Source organism: Elaeis guineensis, chromosome 3 (genome assembly GCF_000442705.2).
Source record: "Elaeis guineensis isolate ETL-2024a chromosome 3, EG11, whole genome shotgun sequence".
Taxonomy (NCBI): domain Eukaryota; kingdom Viridiplantae; phylum Streptophyta; class Magnoliopsida; order Arecales; family Arecaceae; genus Elaeis; species Elaeis guineensis.
In genome coordinates, this window is record NC_025995.2 from 102064298 (window position 1) to 102090954 (window position 26657).

At 36.6% G+C, this 26657-nt stretch overlaps 1 protein-coding gene across 3 annotated transcripts; it reads left to right on the forward strand.

Annotated features, from left to right (window-relative positions):
- Positions 1 to 2251: 2251 nt before the first annotated feature.
- LOC105041372 (phosphatidate phosphatase PAH2) lies at positions 2252 to 26628 on the forward strand. Of its 3 annotated transcripts, none has more exons than XM_010918327.4 (11): positions 2268 to 5563; positions 5815 to 6395; positions 6479 to 6552; positions 10563 to 10647; positions 12784 to 12870; positions 13019 to 13091; positions 15113 to 15156; positions 25120 to 25248; positions 25348 to 25446; positions 25676 to 25822; positions 26311 to 26628. In XM_010918327.4, exons 1-10 carry the CDS (start codon positions 3172 to 3174, stop codon positions 25730 to 25732), a joined length of 3621 nt encoding a protein of 1206 aa, XP_010916629.1. In that variant the 5' UTR covers positions 2268 to 3171; the 3' UTR covers positions 25733 to 25822; positions 26311 to 26628. The 3 variants fall into 3 exon arrangements, with proteins under 3 accessions (XP_010916631.1, XP_010916629.1, XP_010916628.1); XM_010918326.4 differs by having other exon boundaries at positions 2269 to 5563; positions 26301 to 26628; XM_010918329.4 differs by lacking the exons at positions 25348 to 25446; positions 25676 to 25822; positions 26311 to 26628 and having other exon boundaries at positions 2252 to 5563; positions 12774 to 12870; positions 25120 to 25163.
- The last annotated feature ends 29 nt before the right edge of the window (positions 26629 to 26657 follow it).

The following is a 26657-nucleotide window of genomic DNA, read 5'->3' on the forward strand; positions in this document are numbered from 1 at the left end:
GTTAGACTACTTTAGACTTGAAAGGGGAGGACAACTGTTGGGATAATTCAATCGACCTTCGATTTTCACTCTAAATTGGCTTCATGGATACAAAATACCGACTAACAATCAGTTGGCCGACATACAATCAGCTATCCCTAGCCATCAACAGACTTAGCCACGACAACTCGGCTAATCTTAGACCAATGACCATCGGCATATCAGAGTTACCGATCGATACTCATTCAGATCTCCTCGACTACTGACATACGATCGATATATTATTATTACCGATATATAATTGACTTATTTGAAACTGTCAGTGCAGAAAGCGCATGATGGTCAAAATATGATCAGTGGTAGATATAACCATCCATCCCACGATCATATAATATCGGAACATGCGAACCCACGTGTTTAACCGTTACAAACGGTTATCAGCTATTCGTCTATAAAAGGAGGTAAATGAACAGCATTTGGTAAGACAATTCTGGACTGATACTCTGTCACTTTGAATTTTTTATCTGCTGTTCACTACTCCCTACTGACTTAAGCATCGAAGGATCTCCGCCGAACACAATTTCGATTAGTGCAGATTTCTTTTGTAGGTATTCTTCTCCGGTGATGAACGCAATAGGAGATTGGCCGCAACAGTGTGCAATGTTGCCATAGGTTTATAGACATGGGTCACACTAAGATATGAGCAGATGGATGATCAAGAAAAAGAGGTGAGAGAACAAACTTTCTAACCGCTTCGATGTTTTCATCCTTCAAGTTAGGAGAGATCTTGTTTTTCATAGATGGTCAATGATGTCAAGTAAATTGATTTTATAGTTTTCATTTATAAACTTTATAAATTTAGCTTCTCCTTTTATGTTCCCTTTTTAAAAATTTTTTAAGGGAGTATGGAAGATCTACCTGTATTTTTTTTTTTTTTTTTTTTTTGAGGTAAACTATGTAACATGAACCTTTGATCGTTAACTTGGGAGGTGTGACATTCCAAAACTTCTCTTTTATGCTTGAAACAATTGAGAATAGATATGAATTTGACATGTGTTGTCAGTACATTCAGGTATGAATTATCTTGTTAATAACATGCAAATTTTATAGGTAAATGTCCTACTATTATAGCCCTTTGAATTTGAAATATCTATGCTATTACTTTTCTCTAACCTTTTTTTCTCTTTCTTAAATGCAGGTAGAGACTCTTCTCTCGTCTTTGAAGTGTCCTCTCTTCTCCTCCATGCTTTCCACTTTCTTTTAATTTTTTTGAAGTAATTCTTCACCTCTTTTTTATCTAATTTGTTTGAATGCCGACACATCTTCGCACCATGAAAGTTTAATTCTGTTGGAGATTTGATGTCTAATATTGTTATTTTGGATGGATATAACTATAAAGATTCATAACCAAATTAAAGATTGTTGGCCCCTCTTTATTGAATTTATAATTATTATTATTATATTTTCATTTCTTTATATATATATATATTATTTATTTATTTATTTATTTTTATTTATTAGTTTGGACCTATCCAAATTCCCTCTCAAGTGCATTGCAAGAACTCATCTTTGGTACTATATACAATAGAAAAAAAATTCATCATGAAAGTTCCTTGATTTTTCTCTCTTGACTATGCCTTGAAAATCAGTGGAAAAAAGAACTCCAACTTTTATAAATATATTATTCCACTACGTACATCTAGCCACATTTCTCTTCTAACCTGTGGCCAAGGAAGAGAAAAAGAAAGATAATCTTGTTTGCTAATAAAGAGAATAATATTATTCAAAATAAAAACTATATTTATCAATTAAAGTTGGCAACTAAGTCTTTCTTCCTATTTTTGGCTGATGTACCCAATCCTCTTCTTAAATAAAATATATGTTACATTCTTCTAACATTCTTGATTAAACAGATCAAATTCGAGCTAATGTTTCCTCTTACAAACAACCAGACAATGTAATTACTAACTCTGTATCATAATGAAAGCTTCAGGCTCCAGTTCCTACCAAAAAAGAAAGAAAGAAACAAACAATGCAATCAAAAAGCAAAAGTTCCAAAACATGCAGGCCCCACATCCTGCAACAAACAAATTAATAAAAAAAAAAAGAAGTAATGGAAAGCTGGCGGACCGTCTTGCCATAAACATCTCATTCTTATCTCAGCATCTAGCGTGGGAGCAGTCCGTCCGCCAGCTGCCATTCCGAACTAAAAAGTGGGCGTTAAGAGACTCCGCTCCGGGTCTTCGCACCCGCCACCCAACCCTATCATCCACCCCTGACGTCGGTGCCCCGGATCAAACGCGAACCCCGTTACCTTCACGCCGGTAAGCATAAGCCTCCCTTGACCACACGCCAGCAGATAGACGGCGACACGCGGAACTTTTTAAGAAAATATCTCACACAAATATCTACTACTGATACCGTAGGCGAAGTAACGGAGCTGACACGGCGGAGAACGCGACCCCCTCCTCTTCTCTCTGTCAGCTTCGCACCAACGTCTCTCTCGACCGTAAGATATCGATTTTCTCCGCTGGCGGGCGCTTTGGCCTCCGTTAATTGAATGCTCCCGCTTATTCTCCGAATTTTGATTGGAATATCCTTCGATTCGGTTGTTCTCCGCCTTTGCCGTAGGCCTTCACCTTCTCGTCTCCCCTCCCTCCTCCCTCGACGTCGCAATTGGCCCAGTTGTCCGTTGGGAGAGAGCTCTCACGGATTCCAAGCGGTCGGTCGAGGAGGGATTCGGGGCTTGAGATTTGGATCGGCAATTCGGCATCGGTTCTTTCCTTTCTGTGGTTCTTGACGGGATTTTCTTGGCGGTTCGACATCGGGGAAGATTTATCTGATCTGAGTGTTTGTAAAGAATAAATATCGCATTTTGGCGAAATCTTGATGGTGTTTCTATCCCCGGTTTGGGTTTCTCCTTTCCTTTCATTTTCTCGATTCGGAGTTTTTGGGAGAAAATTGAGCTTTTCCGATCTGGTTGTCTCATAATTTCAAGGAAAGAAGCGATCTTGGTAGGTTTTTGAGGCTTTGATGCCGTTTTCTTTGGGGTGGGTTTGGTTATTTCACTGGGCGCTCTAATTTTTGTCGAGGGTTGCTTCTTGGGCGGTATCTTGTGATGCTGGAGGGCTTCTAGCGATTGGGTCGCGGTTTTATGATCTGGGACTCCTGGAAGGTGCGATTTTGGGGAAGATGTATGCAGTGGAGAAGCTGAGCAGCTACATCACCCGGGGTGTGTACACCGTCTCGGGGCCTTTCCACCCTTTCGGAGGAGCTGTGGACATAATTGTAGTTCAGCAGCAGGATGGGAGCTTCAAGACCTCGCCATGGTACGTTCGATTCGGGAAATTTCAAGGTGTGTTGAAGGCGAAGGAGAAAGTTGTCAGCATATCTGTCAATGGAGTGGAAGCTGGATTCCACATGTACTTGGATCATAAAGGTGAAGCCTATTTCCTCAGGGAGTTTGATGCCGGAGAAGGAGACTTAGTTGTGTCTCCCACATCCTCTGGAGACGAGACCGATGAGAAGATGCTTAATGGGCGGTTGAAGAGTATCCAGAGCTGTGATTTTGATGCTGCTCGGAGAGAGCCAATTAGCCAGATGGATGTGGGGAATAGAAAGATTGTCAAGCGAACAAGTTCAAGGCGCTCAACAATTTTTGGCCTTATGTTTGGACGGAAGTCTATGAAGGATAATGACCAGGGGAGTATTGTGGAGAGGGTAAATTCGCTTGAGCGTGCGGAGATTGCAGCTGACCTCTTGGAAGCGAAGTGGTCGACCAATCTCCCAACCAATAACCGGAGGACAAACAATTCTCCTGGAACACGATCTGAAGGTGAAAATAAAGATGCGAGTGCGATTGACAAAGAACAATCACGACAAATACCTTCCAACAAAGCCTCTGGTCATGATGATATGATTAATTCTCATAGTGAGAACCTTGACGATAATTTTTGGAGCAGTAATGCGAGTGAAAGTCATTTAGAAGAGATGATTAAGCATGATTCTCCATGTACAAGAGTTGATGAGGAGGTTATAGAGTTTTACACATCAAATGGCAATGTAGCTGAGGGGAGTGAGTTGATCTTCGATGAAGTTGCTCCAGAATCAAAAGATCCTGATGCTAGTAGCCAAAGTCATGGTACGTTCAAAGATTCAACGGATTCTCATAGTGAGGTATTGGGTGATAGTTTTGGAAATGATATGAAGCATTTTGAAGAGATAAATTCCCATGAGAAGGTTGTTGAGATTTACAGTTTAGAGACCGGCAAGACAGATGACAAGAGTAAGGTAATATCTGAATTATTAAGAATAGAATCGAATCAAACTGATGTTCAAAGTCCTGGTTCTGTTGCTCTTTCTCATGATACAGGACAGTCATTGAATGAAATATGTAAAGATTCAACCAATGATTTTTCTGTTCTGGAAAATGATGAGGAGAAAACTACTTTCAGCTACTGTGAAACTATAGAAAGCTCAACCCTAAGGTTCAATGTTTCTAATGGCCGAGCTCTTGATGCTGTGGACCTCCTTTCAGGTGGGGGTCGACAGGGAGAGGAAACTTCTGAAGTTCAGTGTGACACAAGTGAACGGATCCTGGCTGTAAAGTCACAACAAGAATCAGGTGCGTGCACAAGTAATGAAAATTTGAGTGGATGTCATGACCAGCATTTGGAGATTTCCAGAGTTGAGGTATCTTCTGTCTCTCAAAACAATCAGTCTGACTGTCCAAATAATGCTGACTCTCCTCCCACTGTGGCTTCTGTACGAACTTTGAATGGCTTTCATTCTTTGCCTGATGGAGTCTTGGAGGTGGAAGAAACAAGTAATAACCAAATTGTTTACTCTGGGAATGAAACTCAGATGGAGGAAGGAGAGACTACAGACTTCATTCAGGTCCAGCGACTTGACTCTGCTGATCAAGTCAAAGAGCTAGAAAATGTTGGGAAGGGAGTTAGTGTGAATGAATCCTGTAACTCAAATGGTGTTAATAATGCTCAGGAATACAGTGTTGTATCTAGGTCTGTAAAGGAAACAATAGCAACTGTCCTGTCCCCTGAGGGCTCAGAGGATGATCAGTTCCCATTCAGCGATACTGACAGTTTTGCTGCTAAAGAAATTGGCCCTGAGTTATCACTTGATGACACAGCAGTTGAAACAGAAGATCACCAAATGGTCACTGCAGAAGCTGATGTCAAGGAGCCTGAATTGAAGGACATAGAAAATGAGCAATCGTTTGAACGCTTTTGTGATATGTCAAGGCCTCATACAAGTCCAATAACTATTCCTGGAAGCCGGACAAATGAGTCAGGAAATGAACTGCTAGCAAGATCTTTACCCAATATCCGTTCTGACATTCATGATCTTGAAGGGTTCAATCTACTTCATCCACTAAGTTGCTCACTCAATTCAAAATCTACAAGCAATGTGCTGGATTTACTTGAGAAGAAATGTCCTAACTCTTTGAAGGCAGATTCTCAACACAGTAGGGAGCAAGGTCGGGTTACACCTGAATTTGTTGCTACAGACATTGATGTTGAAAATAAGGGAGAGCGGGAGGGCACTTTAATCAGCCCTGTTGTTGGTGAGTGAATCTTATTTCCTGCTGCTTCTATATGTATGTATATGTTTATATTACTTTGCCTATTGGATTTTCTGATAAATTATATTTTCTGCTGAAAAGATGAATCTTAAGTTGTATATTAGCAAAGACTTTGCAAATTATTATTCCTCTTCAGATCTAGGTTATACGTGAAAATGTTATTGGATGCTTGCATATGTTTGAATTATATTTGGAATGTTTTTTTTTTTTTAATGTTGTGTACTTCTATGCAGAGTTATCCCTCTGCAAACACTTGTTGTTTGAAGGGATGGGGGCTGATGCAGCTTGTCAAGTATTTAATTCTGAAAAAGTGAATTTAGAGAAATTTTGTGCATTGGGCCCATCACTTGTGAAGAATGATAAACTAGTCATCAAAATTGGCAATCATTATTATCCATGGGATGCAGCTGCACCAATCATTTTGGGAATGGTTTCTTTTGGTCAGGAGCAAATATTTAAAACTCAAGGTATGATACCTGTCGACCGAGATGAGAAAAATATCAAAGGGGATAACTCAAGAGCCATAGTACCAACTGGGGTTAGCTGGAGGCTTTGGCCATTCAATTTTAAAAGATCAAGAACCATAAGCACCATACATGTAGCCCGTGAAGGTTTCAATGAAACAGATAGAGATTCTGCTTCTGAGAAGACAGAAAGCCTGACTGCAGAAAATGACATGCTGAAAGCCAGGAGTACGAAAAAGAAGGTGCGATCACTTACTCCAACATCGGAACAGCTTTCCTCCTTGAATCTTAAGGAGGGTCGGAATGTCATAACATTTAGTTTCTCCACTGCAATGCTTGGGCAACAGCAGGTTATTCCTTTCACAGTTTTACCCCATTATAGACATATTTTAAGTTGTATGTCTATTACCTAATGCATTTTGACATTTAACAGGTGGATGCTAGCATATATCTATGGAAATGGAATACTCGCATAGTTATCTCAGATGTCGATGGAACAATTACCAAGTGAGCTCGCTACTCTATTTCAAGACACATATTTATGATGACTTTGATTATTTTAGGTTGGCCGATAGGTGCAGCTGTTTCATCTCAGAACATTGGCCAGCCTTGTTTTCTGATGCGGCAAGTGGTAATTGGAAGAAACGGGAAGCCCATGGTTTGTCAGACCTGGTCATACAACTACAATTCCTTGTATGTCCTGGCACACTGACAAAACTTGAGGGGTCTGCCTTCTTTACCAATCATTTCCTAATAAGACTGCGCAAATGGCTGGTTGCTTTCTGGGATGAGACAGGCAATTTGATTGATCTTCATATCCATTATCACTAATAATTTTTCTCAAGGTTTTTAGTGTAACATTCTCTTCATATTCCAATAATATCCAAATAACATTGCAAATATTGTCTTTTCCTAGAGTTTTATGGTCTTCCTGTTTTATGGATGTATGCCCCAGAAAGTAAGCTTTATCTGCTCTTTTCATTACATTGATCCCAGATTCACCTATGCATTTGCATGCTTCTTTTTGAAAGTGTTGATTCAGTTTTTGTAATTTAGGCATTTTTCTGACATTTGTTAAACTCGTTTAATTGAATTTATTTTTTGTAATGCTCGTTTTTCTATTTTTGAATAATGTGATTTTTGTTTAATATTGTTATCGATACTTATTAGCATATGAGATCACATCCGTGTTTAATGAAAATGACTTGCGTAAAGAAAAACTTTAGTCCATTTATGTTTCTAAGAATTATGTATTTTTGAAGGTCTGGAACATGTAATATTATCACCAAAAAGCTATCTAACATAATGTGTGTTAGGTGGATAGGAGTTTTTGGAGTGCATCCTCATGTGTCATTATAGATGTATAGATAGGTCTGGAACATGTAATATTATCACCAGAAAGCTATCTAACATAATCTGTGTTAGGTAGATATGAGTTTTTGTAGTGCATCCTCATGTGTCATTGTAGATGTATAGACAGATCTTCCTATTTCTTCATTCCTGATGCTTACTGAGTGTCATCGATATGAAAAAAGATATGCATACTGTAATTGTCTGATAGAGGCATGAACAATGATACGCAAAACCTTAGTATTTTGTATGAATGAGGTAGGCTGCACAAAGCACAAAGCATTTCAAAGCCATAAGCAGTTGGATTGGTCTTCTGTGCGAAATCCCAGGAAAAAGTGGTATTTGACCCTTTGGTAGCCAAAACACCTACACATATAGTAGAAACCGAGGTCACTAGAAAATGTTGCAGGCTAGTCAAAGGTATAAATTTTTTTTGTAAGATCTCTAACTGATTCAACAGATGAAGGGTCAAATTGGGCACCACTATTGTGTAAAGCAAGCTAGAACTTGGGAGAAAATAAAAAGATCAATGACTTAATGGCCCCTTGTGAATGGTGGTGAATTCAGGGGCTGTTTGGAGCCCTATAATTGAAGTTGTAGTGCAACTCAAGTCGTGTTGCAACTTAAGTTGTAGTAGTTGACTTACAAGAAAGCTCACTTCTTGTGTTTGAAAGAGATTTTGGGGAAAAGAGGGGCATTTTTAACTGATATTTTGTCAAGCATCCTGTGAACGGATGCCAGGTTGGAATGCTTGATGTACACGGAGATAATGTCTCCTGGACAAAGTGGTCGGCATCAAAGCTGCTAGTGGCAAGGCCTTGGGCATGGACTTGGGCACCCATGGGGAGTGAGCGGGCCGCAATATAGACCTTGAGGAGGGTGGAGAATGTGAAGAGAAGGGCGGGATGAAGGGCCAGAGGTGCTGCATGGCGGCTTAGAGGTGGAGAAGGTGTGCGGCAGTGGAGGAAGAGGCGGAGTGGAAGAGAGAGGAAGCACAGAGAGATTTTTTTTTTTTTTTTAAAGGGTGCACAATCAAGCAACTGCAACTCGTCCTGTAGTCATATTGACTGTGGGATGACCTACTGTGCAATATATGTTGCATGCATCTAAACAAGTGGGTTGGCCTGCACCTGCAACTTGAGCTACATGAGGCCCTGCTTATATAAAGCCCAACAGCCCTTAGATTACATCAGCTATATCTTAGCAGTAATTGTAGTTCAATTGCAGCGAAATCTCATTTGTTGATTTTAGCTTTTAAATTAATCATCAATTGTTTCATCAGCTGCTCTCAGCTTTATTGCACATTTAATAATCAGAACCTTCATTTTCACTTATGGGCATTATACATCATGGAGTTTCACAAACTTTTGATGGCATTTAGTCATTTGATTGCCAAGGTCAAGCCATGCTTTGACATCAATCTTTGATTCATGTTGACGTAGGTCCAATTAGGTATTGCTTCCGTATTGTTGGAAGGTCCTCTAAACAAGCATCTAGCTTGCTCTCCAATTTTCAGGAATAGGCAAGAAGAGAAAAGTTCTAATGGCCATGATAGAAAAGTATCAGTTTCATATTAAACTGAAAGAAAGATGGACACACAATAAGTTCTAGTAGCAATATATTAAAAAATAGAGATTTTATAGCAGAAATAGATAAAGAAATAGCAGATTGAGTACGTAAAAGAGACAAGGTGAGAATTAGAGTGAGAGAGAGAGAGAGAGAGAGAGAGTCAAACCTGGCCAAAAGCTTATTCTTCAAGTAAACTTACTCCAGTAAATCTCTAAATTTATCTTTTCACACCTACTCTTATTTATATGGACTAGAATGAGAGTGAGAGAGAGAGAGTCAAACCTGGCCAAAAGCTTATTCTTCAAGTAAACTTACTCCAATAAATCTCTAAATTCATCTTTCCACACCTACTCTTATTTATATGGACTAGAATGACTAGAAAATATTGCTTGTTACTCAAGAAAAGCCTCTCAGCTGACATAAGTGTAAGACACTTTCCATCTAGTTTGGCAAAAAAAAATCCCCAAAATAGAAAACTGGATCTCCTAAACAAATTAACAAACATCGCTCTTTTCTACCACTTATTTAACTACAATCTAAAATTGAATATCTAATCTTGATGTAAGATTTGCTAACAGGATACTTAATTCACCCAACTAAAACTCCTAAGGAAAAGTTCTGGACAGTTGTCATTGTTGCTTACCATAGTGGAAACAGTGTTAAATATTAAATCTCCTTTGTAAGTGAAAGAACACTTACTAAGACATCATGAATTGTTTAAACACCGAAGGACTCAAAATAGTGGGCTTCTATTGGACCTCAAAATCATGTCCGGTAGTCCTATGGCATGGATATGGGCCCAAGAAAAATGGTCCTGCATCACTAAGGGAAGTCTCATAAGGACAAAGGTTTAAATATAATTTTGTATTAAGTCCAAATGGATGTAAGCCAAATGGAAGTTGGGAAGCTTGAGATGTGCAATTCATAGAAGCAGAAGAGCATACAACATGACATTTCTCTATGGGCATATGAGCTGAGGTTATTGTTTTATATTTCTTATACTATTATACAACTTCTTGCTTTTCCTTTTTGGGAGCAAGCAAGGCACACCAAAAATGATGTTCCCATTGTCTGCTGCATATCCTTTTGCTGTTTCGTTATATCACTTCAGCCTGCTAATCATTCCAAGTAATCTCCCATGTGCACTCTTGAGATCCTGGATTTATTTAGTGAAAAGCTCGTTACTTAGGAGTTTTAAATTAATTGCAACTTCCAAATTGTTCAATATCATTTTATCTGGTTTCTTGCAAACTTCAATATGAGACAAATATCTATCTATTAGATTTTCTGGAAGTAGGCCACTTGTACAGATTTTCTTGACTTCATCAGCCTTCACCTGCAAGCCCTGTACTTGGACTTTTTGATTGCAGACAGATGATCTGAGCTCTACTGTTGTAGATGTGCAATAAGCTGTTAATTTTGTCCCTTCGTAGATCATAGATGAAGAATTTTATGCTGTTAACAGGGACAGGAGAACTTCGTTTGCATGGAGTTTTTGTTGGTTCTGTGTTTGTGGCAGTTCCTTAAGATGGAATTTCTTTATGTTATAAGGACTTTGGTTTTGCTGATTTTGTTATATCCTTTTACTGATTTTACAGATCCGATGTTCTTGGACAGTTCATGCCTCTGGTAGGTGTAGATTGGTCCCAGACTGGTGTTGCACATCTATTTTCTGCAATTAAGGTATCTACAAGTTTCTCACACGTGATAATGACAACTTAACATTAAGTATTAATATTTATTAATAAAACTTTAGTCGCTTCTTTTATCCATACAGTATTAAGCTGTGGGCTAGTTTTAATGGAGATTATAATGTTATCAATTGCACTTGGCAGGTTCAACAATGCATTGTCAATAAAACTATTAAAATGCAGATCATAGCCATATTTTATTTGTCAGGCCTTGTCCCATTTATTTGTATTTGGCAATGTGACTTTTCTTCGCTAGTCATCCTATAAAGTGTTACGTCCAATATCACTGTTTGCTTTTCTCAGTCCTTTCTATAGCTGTCTAGATGGACCAAGAAGCACAAAATACTTTAAAATGGCTAAGGGACCTGGACGTTTTATATTGTTTTTCTCTCCCTGTACTACTAACAGGGATGCCTAATGAACATCCTTGTAATTGAATTGTTACAAATGAATATTATTTCCCATACACAAACAACTTGATTTCCCAGCAAGGTTTGAAATACCATGGTATGGGGGCATGCTGATCACTTACCAGCACAGTGCAGACAGTGGTATACCCTCATATCTACTCATGATTTGCTGATATAGGGTGATAGGGAACATGGGATGTACTGGTGCTTATCGAAGTACAGGACATTATGTACCATATTGTGGTTGTTTTCTCAAATCTTGCTTCCCAGTTAAGTATATTATATCATATAAATTGAAACCCATACCTAAACCACTACCCTCACACAGTTGAGCTTACCTGATTAGATTTTCATGACTCTGTTTGATGCAAACCACCAAAGCTCATAACCTGCACTAGAGATGTTTAAACTTTACAAGAAAATCATAAATTATGGACTGAATGAGATTATTAATCTCCTCAGTGAAAATTGCCTTGGCAAAATTTAAAATAATCTTTTCTGCTAAACAATTTAAAATGACATGGTAACACTAGAACTACAATATATTTTCTACAGTCCACCCTTGGTTTGTTATCCTACAATATTTCTAAAAAGCTTTTGCACTACATGACTTTATCTGGTTGCTTCTCTTTCCATCCCTTTAAAGAAATCCAAGTTTCTTGTTAAACAGAGCTACATAAGATCTTTGTTGAATATGCACATACCCATTCAATTTCTAAAAGTTCTGCACTTCATCTAATGTGCTCACTCTTTACTTTATCCTTTCTAGGGTTGCCACAAGTTCTGAACATTCCAATCCATGTCTTAGTCATTTTACATGCTCATACATTCTTAATTGCCAATCTTTTAAACCATACAATAGTCTGATCCCTGTTGCCATTTACAGAATTACCCTTAAGTCACAAAGGCATGCATTAATCACACAAGTAACAAGAAACTATACATTTTACTTTATATGAAAACCAATCATGTTAGTGTATTCTTGTTTCAGTAGCTAATAAAATATGATTAATTGTATATTTATACGGTACAGTTGGAAGAGAGGGTCTTTTGTTATTTCAAGATCTTTTATAAGGACAAGTTGGGATCAGAGGTTAATCTGAGTATTAAAGTAATTTGAAGTAAAGCAGACAATGCCAATAGAGTAATAGCTTTTACTTAATGTTTGTCATGTTGACTCATGAATTATTGAATCATGTGGTATTAAAGTAAAGCAGACAGTGCTAATAAAGTGATAGCTTTTATTTCATGTTTTTCAAGCTGACTCATTAATTATTGAATCATATTTTGTCAACAAGGTTAATGAAATAGGTGATGACTACCTTCATGGTCTAAGTTTGAAGAGAATGAAACCAAAAATTAGGAACAACCCTGGAGTCTTGGCGAATATAATATTGAAAAGATTTGCATATTTTCTGACATTTTCAGTAGGCTTACAAATTAATTTATTATGTATCTTGTCATTGCTTCAACTCTTGGACTTCATACCTGCTTGCTCTGACATCTGATCTTGGAGCTTTAACTTATTTGGAACTAGGTGTTTGAGGAAAGATGGTAGGTAATATTTTGTTTCCATTTGATATGTAGTCAAACATTGAATCTCTCGTACCATAGTGCGTTCTCTTTATATTTGCATCCTTTTTTGTCTTGCTGATGCCCAATGAGATCTAGTATATTACGCCCTGTTGTCTTTGTAAGCAAATTTCAGTTTGCTGCAGGAGAATGGATATCAATTGCTCTTTCTAAGTGCACGTGCAATTTCACAGGCCCATCTAACAAGACAGTTCCTTTTCAACCTTAAACAGGTCATATATCGAAAATTGATTCTCAACTATGCGATCAGCATTATAAAGTTGTTTGTTTTTCTATGTTCTTTTCATGTATAAATATAATCATGAAGGCACTGATAAATAAGTAGTCTCATCTCCCAGAGATGTATGTTTTGATGTACAGGATGGGAAAGTGCTCCCTGATGGTCCGGTTGTTATATCTCCAGATGGACTCTTCCCTTCACTTTACAGAGAAGGTAGTTATTGTAACTTTTTAACTTTTGATTTTTCTATCTGCATCGGAAGAGTTGCATGTACAATCCATTGTTATTTTCATTCCCAGAGGTTATGCATATTTTGAGTTAGAGACATCGATGTTTACTGTTTTGATTGCTAGTGCTGTATATACCTATGTACTTCAGACCCTTACATAAGCTATGACTGGTTTCTTTTGCTGCATGGCATAATTATAGTTCTTGTTTTGAATTAGACTCTTGTTGCATATCCATGTTCTTTCTCATGGACTGCTTAGTTTTATTTATATCATGCCAGTAACCAATAGGGAGGAAAATTTTACCTGCATGCATGCTTGGAACATGATGTTTACGTTCAGTTGCATGCGCACATGTGCGTCAACAGATTTATGCTATCTGCATCATGTATCTTAAAGGATTTAATTGAACAAATGAGAGCCCAAAAGAAAATATAAGTAAAACTTCATAGAATTGTTAATGATGAACAAAAAGTTTGCAATTGAGGGTTATGCCATGAGTTTCTTAGAGAATCCATACACTTAAATGAATGTTAGTGGCATTATCATTGCCATAAGAGTGTTGGAAATAAAACCTGCAAATCTTGGCTCACAACATGTACCATCACAGGAGCTAATAATGTGATGTTATTCATTACTTTAATGAAGCCACCAAGAAAATTATTAGAGGTTACTATGAGGCCACCAAAGAAAGAATGGGACTACACAATTAAAGGAATGTCTGAAATTCCGGATCAAAAAAAAAAAAAAGAGGGCAAAATAAGTGGAAGACGGGAAAGAGAGATATAGAAGGCTAAAGCGATGTGGGCCAAGGGAAGAAAACAAAATATAACAATTTGTTTTCCACTTTTCCTATAGGGATATGAAATTATATGGAAAACACCTAACTTTTATTTGTCTTATGAAATCATATTAACCTATGTAGCTATGTGCTATGTCAGTCGATGGTCTAAGCAATCCTCAATGTTCTAATAATTCATTTTCTCTTATAAGGACTTGCTAATTCAGATTATACTGAAAATCATTTAAATTTAGTTGATCTTGAATTCATCTTTTAGGTGGTTTCTTATTGGTTTTTTCTAATTCTTTGGGTGCAATTATCCCTTGCTTATGTGGATTTTTATATTCTATTAGACAAGGTTTAAAAATGTGGTTTAGGTTTCAGTTTACAGTTCTTACCGGACCCAGCAAATTTTGATTTTGACAATTTCCATGGCTTTGGTGGTTTTGGCTTTGTTCTTGACATCCTGATTGAAAATTATATAGAAAAATGTCAATTAAAATTATGTAAATTGTAAAAAAGGTCAAGAAATAGGTTACACATCATTTAAAGTATGTGATATTGTGGTGGAGGGACCCTCAGATGTATCACCCTGGTGCTGTTGCAATGAGATATTCAAAAAACAAATGAATATATTGTTAAAAGTTCTGCTTAGAGTGTAATACATCAGGTAATACATCTTTTTACTGTTTAATGGAAATCTAAGATATGATTATTCAGGGTGCATATGAGTTTTGAGTTTTGGGACCTGGCCAAAATCTGTCAAAGAATGTAGTTTCCTTTATTTATTTATTTTTTAAAATTTTGGAATGTATGCAATGCTTTAAAATTTTCTCAAAGCTTGTGAAGAAAAGAACCAAGCATAGCTATGGATTTCAGTTTTGATCCCATAAACTATTTTTAGCCAAAACTCCAAGACCATGCTGTTTGAAACTTGGACATGAGAGTTTTGAATGAAATTTCAGACCATGCTGTTTGAAGTTTAAGTTCAGTTTGTAGACCTGCAAAGTCAGAATCCAAATAATTGAGTTCCTTGTGAGACATTTGAACCAGACAGGTGTTCATTTTTCTTTTTATTTACATTATTGTCTGATTTAACCTTTTACCATCTATGTTCTACAAAACTTGATTCCTTTGTTTTGAAGAAAATATTTTGTAGCTACCATGCATTTAATCTATGTTTAAAATTGATATGAAATTGAGTTTTTTAAACTTATTAATTGTAGTTATCAGAAGAGCTCCTCATGAATTCAAGATCTCATGCCTAGAGGTGAGTTCTTCTCTTGCTTGTTGGATTTTCTCAGATGTGCTTTCTTCCTGAATGTTATTACTTTTTATCTTAATTTAGTTATCTAATGTATAAGAGTGGATATTTCTGAAAACTTCTGCCATGCTGGGTGATTAACATAAATATCTAAATGCACTTAATGAGAAAAAATGACTATTATGCATCTTCTAGTAATTTGTTGTTGGTGTATTATCATTATTGTGAGAATTTCATACAAAACATGGTAGTTTTTGGTGCCTTCTTTGAATGGCAGTAAAAATGGCCAGCGTCCTTTAAAGCAATTTTCCTATTATTGTTTAACTTAAACATGGTATCCAGAGCTTTTGATGTCACTGAGGACAGCAGATATATTCATTTTTTCTTATCCACTCACTTTTCTTTCTATATTTACTCATTGATGAGTGTCCTTTTGTAGATTGTAAATATGGTCCATAATATTGACCTCTAATGTTACAAACTTTTTTTTTTTTTGGGTTCTATTCAGCAGATCTCGTCTTCCCCTAGTCTTGTCACTCATTGATGACTCATGGTTTGGCCCCCCTTATCTTGAAACTGATTTTCCTTAGCAACCACATCATATCCTTTTTGTAGATATTACATGAAGAATGATGAACTACATGTTCCTTGGACTGAAAACCATCTGATTGTGCTGGAGTGCAAAATTATCTAGTACTGCCTTAAATCAATTTTGGAGCCCATTGACTCTCCTAGGAGTTGATGATATATTTTTTTTTTCAGTCCAAAGCTGGCATCTGAAGTCAGTCTTGACAACCAAACTGAGAAATTTGCAAGCAACGTTTGGTTTTTTGTTTTCGATTACCACATTCTTGGCTATTTATTCATATTCTTCTTTGGACTCTGATTTGGAAGACTTTGATGCATTGGATAGCTTTCTGATGAGCTTCCAAATGATGCTAAGCCCATCCTTGAATTCAAAACAAGTATTTTTTTGGAAGAAATATTTCTCTCACTGTCTAAGAATGATAGGCTGCAAAGTACTTTGTTGATCTGTTATTGGGTCTGTATCATTACTTTAACTTTCTGATGGCTTGCTCATTCTGTATGCAATAAACTTGTGCAATTTTGCAGAAACATGTTATCTGACATTTGTCACCTTTTGCAACACTCTTGCTCCCACTTTTGAGTGTCCTTCACTGTTTACTTCCTATGTTTTGATGTTACAACATTTTTTAAATTTTTACTTCTATCATCCATATTGTCATTTAATGCTTTCTTCAGTATGTAGATGAAATTTCATCAACTATACTTACATTATGTGTCAATGCTATGGTACCTATCATGCTCCAATCTCTACATATTCCCTTCCTATACCATCTCAGCTTTGGTGCTTCATGCCTTCATCCATGGCCCCATGTCCTCAAGCCAAGATTTTATATCCCGGCGGGATGGAGGGCGTCCCAACTGTCCCTCCTGTTCCTATGAAAAAATGGGACTGGGATGATGTTGGGACTCCGAAACCCATCCACATGGAGAGAGAAGAAGAAAGAGGAAAGAAAGAAAGGAAGCATGAAGAAAAGGAAAAAGGAAGGAAGCAAGAAGAAAAGGAAAAAGTGAAGGGAAAAAGAAGAAGAAAAATTAAAGAAATAAAGGAAAAGAAAAATAAAAGAAGGAAAGAAGGAAGAAAGGAAAGAGAAAGAAGAAAAATGAAAAAAGAAAGAAAGGAAGGGATAAGAAAAAAAGAAAAAAAAAAGGAAGGTAGAAGAAAAAGATAGAACAGAATAAAAGAAAGAAAAAATAGAAAGAAAAGAAGAAGAGGAGAGAGACGGAGGATATCTACCAGGTTGGATGACTAGGACTATTGCCAGGATAAGACGGGATAATGGGATGTCCCGTTCCATGAAGAAACTGAGATACCTCCATCTCATGGGATTTAAAACCTTGCCTTAAGCATCATGTTTTCTCATCCTCTGAATTCAACACCTCAACCACTCAACTACACTTAATTGTTCATGTTGTTATGATATCTCTCTTGAGGCTCTTTTTTAGCCTATACTCCTTTCTTACTGGCAAATTTGCTGGAAGATTCACCTTTATTTGGAGGTTAAATATGTTGATCATAGTCTTGTGTATAGACTAGTACAAGAAGTGTCTATTGTCAATGTGTCCTTGATACATGCTATTTCAGTCTAGTTATTGGCATGGATTGTATAGATTTTACATGGTAGATGACTTCTGCATATGCTTCTCTTAGAATGGCATTTTACATGTAGTGTGGAGACATTCATCAACGATGCATAGCTGGCTTTAACACTAGAAGCCTGGAACTATGCTTACAATCAGAAAAAAAGGTAGAACTAATGCTTATAAAACAAGACTTTGGAGAAGGACTACGCTCTAGAATGAGTTAAAGCAAGAAGCTGACCATTCCAAGACAGTGACTGCAGTGAAGGCCTAGCAGAGCATGTGCTTAAAATTGAAATAACAAAAAATGCATTCCAAACTTGTACAAAGAAATTGTGATGGATCATTTCATGAATAGATTTCACAAACAGAGGAAAAGGAGGTGGAGTATCTTATATATGGTCATAACTGTTAGTTTATGTCCTCTGTCTCTCTCTCTCAAACACTATTTGAATTAAATCAAGACAGAGAAGGATCTCTTTTTCATCATTTCAAAATAAAAGGAATTACCAAAACCATTTTGCAGCGGGCCATGGTGAAAATGGAAATATGGGCACTAGGCATGAGGCAACCTTTAGGGCTTGTTCAGGATGCGTGTTTAAGCTGTTCTAGGAATATACCTTGTACGGTTGCTGGTGGGAAGAACTTAGCAGGGACCAAATAGATTATCATCTTGATAAGGGAACTTTGGCTCCTAGAATCCTAAAACATTTAGGATACTATAAGTCACCTTTTAGAATGAACTGCTTATCCTGATTTTTTGGCATTTTATAATCAATCACAAGTCCATCGCATCTCTATTTCTATATCAATGTTGTTTCTTTTCTTTAGAACTCTGCTTGTGCAGCAAATTTATCATGAAATTGTCTGTCTGGGCATCCAAACAAGCCCTTAGGCACCTGGTTGAGCAGCTTACCCATCTGAAACCCATGAAAGGAATGCACTTCAAAGAAGGGGGTTTGTCGAGAGAGTTTTGACCCTCCTAGTCCTTTGATTTGGATTTCTTCATCCAAGCCCTCAACTCCCAAAGGATACTTATTCCCAACACCTATCACTCACATCCACATATGACAACTATTGTTTGTGCCATAGCATGCTAATGTTACTAAGAAGAATAATAGCAACGTAAGCATCTGAAACATCATATTAAGCTATAATGTTCATGCTTCTGCTCAAGGTTTCTAGCATCAGCCCATATCATTGGTCAGCCTGTATCGGGCCACTACCAACACCCAGCACAGCACCTATTAATTATTTTCTTAGAATATTTTTAATTAAAACAGGTATCAGGACTTTTGTAAAAATTTTGGCATGGATCAGACTTTCTTCATCCAAGCCCTCAACTCCCAAAGGATACTTATTCCCAACGCCTATCACTCACATCCACATATGACAACTATTATTTGTGCCACAGCATGCTAATGTTACTAAGAAGAATTATAGCAATGTAAGCATCTTAAAATTCATATTAAGCTGTAATGTTCATGCTTCTGCTCAAGGTTTCAAGAATCAGCCCATATCAGGGGTCAGCCTGTATCGGGCCACTACCAACACCCAGCACAGCACCTATTAACTATTTTCTTAGAATATTTTTTAATTAAAACAGGTATCAGGACTTTTTTTAAAATTTGGCACGGATTGGCATGTATTGGCATGTGTACCAGGATAATAGGACATACCATGCCAGCTGGTGGCCTGTAAGCCCACCGGCACCGGCACTTGAACACTTGGTTCTAAAAATAGTATTATTGGTTCACTTTAGAGTTCTACAGTGGAAAAAAAATAACCAAGGATATAAAATTCCAAGTGAGATGTAAAAAGAAGTTAAATGTTGTTGTGTCTCCTCTAGATGCATGGGTTTCCTATTTTCATGTCACCAACACATACACCCAAATCACAGCCTTGCACACCTAAACTTTGTTTGGCTGCTTATAAAAGTGTATGATGATAAAAATAAATTTTTAATTCTACAGAAAAACATGTCGGCAACGTTTCACCTTCTCAAATTTTATATGCCATCACTTGTCAAAAAAAATTCTTTTCAAGTTTATGTACCATCACTTTTAAAAAAGATTTTGTGGGAAGCAGCCAGACTACACCTTTGTCGAACTCATTTATGTTTAATTTTTTACGTAACCTTTTCCATAAAATCTAGCAGCAAAACTGTTCACAAGAGGTCTTAGCTACAAGATCAAAAACTGCAGGACTCTCAATTTACATGCCAAAGTGAGGATAAGTAGAGTAGGTAAAGAGCCTAAGTACCAGACATAGTGTAGTCATGTCTAACTTTATTTAGAGGTATGTTTCTTACAAGATAGTTGATATGAAGATTCAACCGCAGAAAATAAACAAGTGAATGAATTTCACTATGACACCTTAAAACAATCCTGGCCTTAAAGTCCTTAGGTTGGTAGATAACATAGCAACTCTATGATAAAATTGTTGACCTCTGCATGGAGGTCTATGTTTTCCAGATCTGAGTGTGGATGGGTGGTTTTGTAACGGCATGTTTGGTTGCCCCTATGTGGGAACTTGAAGTCACTTCAAGTAGGCTGGAAGTCATTACGAACATTTGCTTGGCCCAAATTGATCCAAGGTGACCCTAAGTGAGTTCTCACTCTAAGAGAAATTGGACTGAAGAGTGCTTGAAGTGACTTAGGCTGGTAGGCAGTCAAAGTCAGTTTGACAATATGGGTTCTTGCTTAGCACATGTAAAACAAACCAAACAACCATAAGCATGGATGAGCGTTTGAATTTTCATTCGTGATCTGATACGACTAAGGTTTTAGAAACCGGTATCGAGACCCATACCGGTTCCTGATCGGTATAGTGTGGTGTACCGGTTTCGTACCGGTACATCACAAATTTTTTTTTAATTTTTCAGTTAATTTTGATTTCAAATAATTTTTTTATTAATTTTTAAATTACTTTATATTCAAAGTAATGTTTATTTATGTTATATAACAATTTTATCATAAAAAAATAAATAAAGTCTAAAACAATGCATTAAATATATCTAAAGTACAAATTACAAAAAATAATATACTAATCTCAAGATCTCTACTATCTAATCTCTTATCGAGTATCTATGACGTTCGTAGATATCCGGATCATTTGCATACTCCGTAGGAACATTAGTCTATCTTTCTAACCAAATAGCATAAGATGCTTCGGGTTGCATAAAGTAGTAGCCACTGGAAGATGATGTCTCGGATACATCATATCTATATGGATTATAAATTGCCTGCGAGTGATAAGATTCATAATGCGAGGATGATCCAGATACATCCATGGATTCTACTTCACATGCAAAATCATCTGCAACTGCATCATGTACTGGACGACCTCTGGGAGGTCGTCGTCTATATGAAATCGTATCCTTACAAGATCTATCAGTTCGTGCACTGTGGTCCCTATCTTGTGTGGCATAGATAAATTGGGACCTATCGGTGAATCAAATACTAGCCTGCAGCAGTATCTCATGAATAGTGGTTTTGTATCCTTCAGTCCCTTCCTGATCATCAGATCCATGATTACTATGATCACTCTCACTATCGTTAGTCTCCGAATCTGAGTCAGCTAACTCCTGCACTCTCGAGGATGCTGCAACTGTTTTTCAAAAAATTTATCTTTTCGAGCTCCCCTGGTGCCCCTCTATGACTAATTTTGCTGTATTTGGGAGGATGGATGTCTTCTTCTTATTTGAGATGATCGATCTCGTCTCAACATTTCTCGCTCAAACATCTGGAAGGATGTCTCGGACATAGAGTCATGTGATGAATGACTCCCCTATAATCCCTCAAACTGTGGTTGATCAGCTGAAATCTTATGTGGAATATTTGTATCTGCCTACTGTCCTAGATTCATTTTGATCTCTTTAGCCACCACATTGACTAATCGTGGAGGGGATCCTGACTTATCAAGTTTCGGCTCCTACTGTTGGCCTGCAAACCATCTAATCATTGGATCCTCGTCATCAATGGCATAATCATCTATTATCGGATCCGTGTACTTTAGCTGTACTTCATTCTGAATGTATTTTAGCTTCAATCTCAAATTATAGTACACGTATACAAGATCATTGAGGTGCTTCTATATCAGATAGTTTCTCTATTTGCTGTGGATAAGAACGAAAGTCGATCAATTGCGCTCACACACACTAGAAGAGACTGTCTGGGAAAGAATACAAATAGACATATTTTTCAAATTTTGTGCGAACTATCCAAAATAAATCCACCATTCAGCTGTAAGAATATCAAACAAAATTACATATTAGATTTCATGAAATTAATAGGCATGTAATGTCAATAAAATTCTTAGTATTGATATGTAATTTATTTGGATTCATTTTTTTTTTACTTACGATAGCTAATAAGACTCCAAAGCTGTTTGTCCCCTCTCTAAACTATTTTGTCTGTGAAAAATATATTTATTAAATTAATAAATATATTATTGATTACAGATCGAGTTAAGTTAAATGCTCCCATCTTAATTGACTTAACATACCTCTTGCAGAGACATATATGTGATTTTTGGATTGGGCACCATTTATATATCATATTACGGAGAGTAGTGAGAAGCTTATTATCTATATCTATCTCAGATATGGTGTACTGAAATTTTGGATTTAAGTAATAAGCTGAAAATAAATCTCACAAATGATTAAGTAGACTTATACAAGTACAAAAAAGATTTTCAGATGATTTTTAAATTCATGCTTACTGGTTAGATGCAAATCTCTACCCATTTGATAGTCCCAGCGATGCTCAATGATATTGATGTATTTTTGGATGTATTTCGGATCTATCTCACTGATCTGTTTCTTGATTCTCTCTATCATATGATACAAAAAATTCATTTGGAGATATCTTTCACTATCCACGATGCGAAGTACTTCATATAATGGCTTGATAATCTTCACTATCTTATCAGCCCATTGCTAGAATGATTGACCGATCATCAAGTTCTTCACATGACTTCCATTAGTGCCGGTCTTTGTATAGCTACTCTTCTACCACTCGGCACTGACAAACATCTGACATAAGGCTGCTTTCTTCTGCAAAAAGCTATCAAGTGCTATGTAGTTTGTAGCAAATCGTGTGGCATCCGATCTTAAGATCTCTCTTCTAGAATATTTTCACATTAATAACAGGACCCATGTATAGTGTCCATCCTTTACTGTTTTGAATCCTAACTGAAAAAAGTCTGTGGATCCAAATTATGGATGGTAGCTCCTGTTGGAATGTCTCTGAAGGATCTCTTCCTACTGCTAAAAGCCCTCAGCATTGATGAAATACTATATCTGTCTCTGTTGATTGGCTTCTTGACAGAGATGGTCCTCTTGAACTTAAACTCTCTCCCAGCGGTCGCAGAATCAAATCCCGATTAATAGAATGACGGTTCACATCGCTCTTTATATCTGACCATCTTCTTCAGTCGGTACTGATCATCCAAACTCACTTGAATGGCAGTCTCCATTTTTGTCTTCTCATCATCTGGAGCGGAGGCCTCCTGTGAATTTTTGGAATCAAAGGAAGGTGGTTCTTTAACTCGACGGTCCACCTCTACTCTGTTCTACTTTGCCCTCTCCTTCGCTGCTTTAGGATCAGCGAAGTGCTTCTTCATAAGCTGTCGGACCTCCTGTGGGCATTTCTAACATATGGCCACATAAGATAACCGCTAGCCATATGCTGTTTTAACCTAGTTACCCCTTTTTGAAATCTATGCTGTGTCATTTGCATCTTCAACGGTGGCGAGCTGAGAATATTTCGCTATGCTTCCAACCAATGTCACGCTCTGGCTCCTTACTCATTTATGCAAGTTTAACAAAATACGACAGTTTAATAATTATAAAAAATATTATATTTTTTATCATAAAAAATTTTATTTTATAAACTTCAGAACATACATCTGATTAATATGTTTCATATTTCTAATTTCTCATAATTTTTATTTATATATAAATTTTAATTTTTTAATAATAATTTTAAATCTCATTAATTCAGAAAAATATGTTATGTGCTTCAAATAATACTTCTGAATTAGCTAAAATATATTACTAATTTTACATACTTTTTTAATTGAACATATTTTTTTATTATTTAAATAATCAAAAATTATTTTAAAATTTTAAAAATTTAAAACAAATATTTGAGGTTAGATTCAAGTAGAAATATGTCATGGATGCTACATATATTTTTCTAAACTCATTAACATGCATTAGATGCTATTTATTTCTTTATTTTATTTGAAATTAAGCCTAGGCTACTATGCATATCATGCATCAAAATCTTCATAATCAAATATAAAATTTAGACTGAAAATAGCTTGAGTCGTCCTAAACAATATTTTGATTTTACAATTTTTTTTTTTGAATTTAATTTTTTAAAATAATTTTTATTGTAAAAATATATATTTTAAAAAAATATTAACGAAAATTAATGATTTTAGTGTCATCGTGTAGATCATCCAATGATCTATAATATATAATGAAATCATACCAAAATCACAAATTTTGGCATGATTTTTTCTTATTTTTCTACTTCTTACCGTTTTTAAACCAAAAAAAGATGAAAAATAAAATATTTAGTGATCGAATGATGGATTATCTTAATTTCAGTTGAAATATGTCGTCTCTTCGAAGTTGTAGAAAATTTTTAAATTTTTTTCTTTTTTTTTTGGGCTTCGTTTGCGTCCGTCGTCGGAGTCTGAGAGCTTCTGGCTCTCTGCATCTCTGCCTTTCGAATGAAAGGCAGAGCCAAGCCACCAAAGCACCAATAATTGGTGGCTGTAGCCCTCAACCCCCCCCCAACCCAACAAGACTTCCACTCCCCCACGTGGTCGGTACGGCTCGGTTCAGACGTGAGCCCAGCCGAATTGAGTCATATTGCCCGGTCTTGGGTGGTTTGGTTTGGTGCGGTTCGGATCATTTTCTAAATTTTAGGCCCTAACCGGACCGGTTCCCACTGTTTCAGTTTGGTATGGGGTGTACTGACCTGTTCGGTCCGGTATGGAATATCTTGGATACAACTATTTGGTTTGATCCAATTTCAGCATGTGAATCAATCCGACAGTGGTGATTGCCACTGCGTGAATCACTTATGGTCTCCAAAGCTTCTAGAAGGGTTCTGGAACAATGATACAGGCTTTGATATTCTGGAAGTTAAGGTACAAAATGAAGGCGATACTCCCAAAAGGTATTGATCTAAATATATGCAATAAAAAGAATCGAACATATTGTAAGCACCACACTTATGGATGTATGATATATAATTCATTACCAAGTCATAAAGAGTGCAAATTTTCACACAAACATTGTGCTAAACTTTTATACGTTTGGATGTGGATATAAAACTACAGGATCTTGCCCGTTCACTACAGAAATGCAACAGTGAAAGGTGAATAGATCTTGCAACTTTTTTTTCCTTGTGATAATTTCTTTGTTTTCTTGCTTCACAATGTTGGGATAAGGTGTACTTGTTATTCATGGATAAAGCATTTTATGCTTATAATGAATATTTGTTGTATTTTGACAAAATGGTCAAATTTTCATTCACCATTTTATAACTCAGGCATGTCTTAACTTTAGTATATCAATTCACTAGATGTGCTTGGTTATGTTTGATATAGGCCATCATCTTTTCTTTTGCTTCTCTGTGTTATGCTAGACTGCTCTTTGGAAATTGTGCCAATATATTTTGGAATGTCTTAATTTCTTTGGAAAAGACAGTTTTAAAAGCATAATGTTTCCATCTGATTGCAACCAATTCTGTGCAAGCTCTTACTTCTGTTATATTTTTTCAGGAAATTAGAGCATTATTTCCTCCTGATTGCAACCCATTCTATGCTGGCTTTGGAAACAGAGACACTGATGAAATTAGCTACCTTAAAGTTGGAATTCCTATAGGAAAGATCTTCATAATCAATCCCAAGGTAAGATCTTTTAGATTTTAACGGTATTAAAAAAAAAAAAAAACTACAAATCATCAACTATGTGAATTAATTAAGTTTTTGTAATTTCTGAACGTGTAGGGTGAAGTCGCAGTGAACCGTCGAGTTGATACAAAGTCATATACCTCCCTTCATGCATTGGCCAATGGGATGTTTCCTCCCATGTCCTCAGCCGAGCAGGTTAATGCTATATTCCGATACCTCAGTTTTGGTAAAATCACATTTGAGATCAACATATTTAGAATTTAGAAAGAAGTTCAATTCCTGATCTTGGGTGCATTGGTGCTTGGAATTGGAAATTTTTTTCTAGCCATCCAATCTTACATTTAGTGAAGGGTGGTCGGCTTTTCATTTCTCCGCTAGTATGTTTAAGTTAATTTTTGTGAACTTCCATTTGAATTGGTTTTAGGAGGACTATAATTCCTGGAATTACTGGAAGTTGCCTCTTCCTGAAGTTGATGTTTGAACCTAACTATTTCCTCGCATGAGGATTTGAACTAACCACGTGGAGTTCAAAACTGGAGAATGCTTGCAAGCATCACTCAAGAACCTTCAGGTATCGTTATTTCCTTGCCTACTATGTAATTCTGATGTAATGATAGTAATTTATTAGCTCAGCAATCCTCTAAGCATGCAGCTTGCCTATACAGTGCAACAAAAGATCAACTTTGTCTGTCTGTTTATGGATGTATGCATGAGTTTGTAAAGTACAGATACATGGTGCATCTATGTATATCAAAAATATGTGCTATCTTGATTGATGAGATGGAAACTCTCATTCTTAGTATCAGAAATAAATAGCTAATTTACAGACTGTATCTTTATAAGCAGACCCATTTACCTTTTTTTTTAAAATTTTTGAGTAATGCTCCACTTGGAGCCAAGACTTATTGGTTGTTCAACAATGTGTAAGTGTGATGCTGGAACATTGTTTTATTCCTTCACTGATTTTGTATGTAATTTTGGTTCTAAACCTCATTCTTCTACCTGGTTGAGTAGCATATATGATGTAAGATTCCTTGAAATGCTGGTAGACTTCTGCAGGCCAATCACTGGTTGGGTATGGCAAAAGCACGATTGATCATCTGCTGGACATGGAACATACACATTAAGGAGTTGCAGAGGCAGATCCATTGTGCGATGAATTTGTATGCTTGCACTGTGAGGTTACACAAGCAATGTAATTATTCCTTTTCATTCATTATCTAACATGTGGAAAGAAACAGAATAGCTGCAAACATATGTAACATCAATTCCATTCTTATTAGCCATCACTTCGGTGTAACTTTGTACTACGTCAAACATCAACATGCTTCAGAATTAGTAAAGGAGTATACACGATGATGTCATCTTTAAGTTTTATGATATTGGTCTTAGTGGCTGTTCTTTGT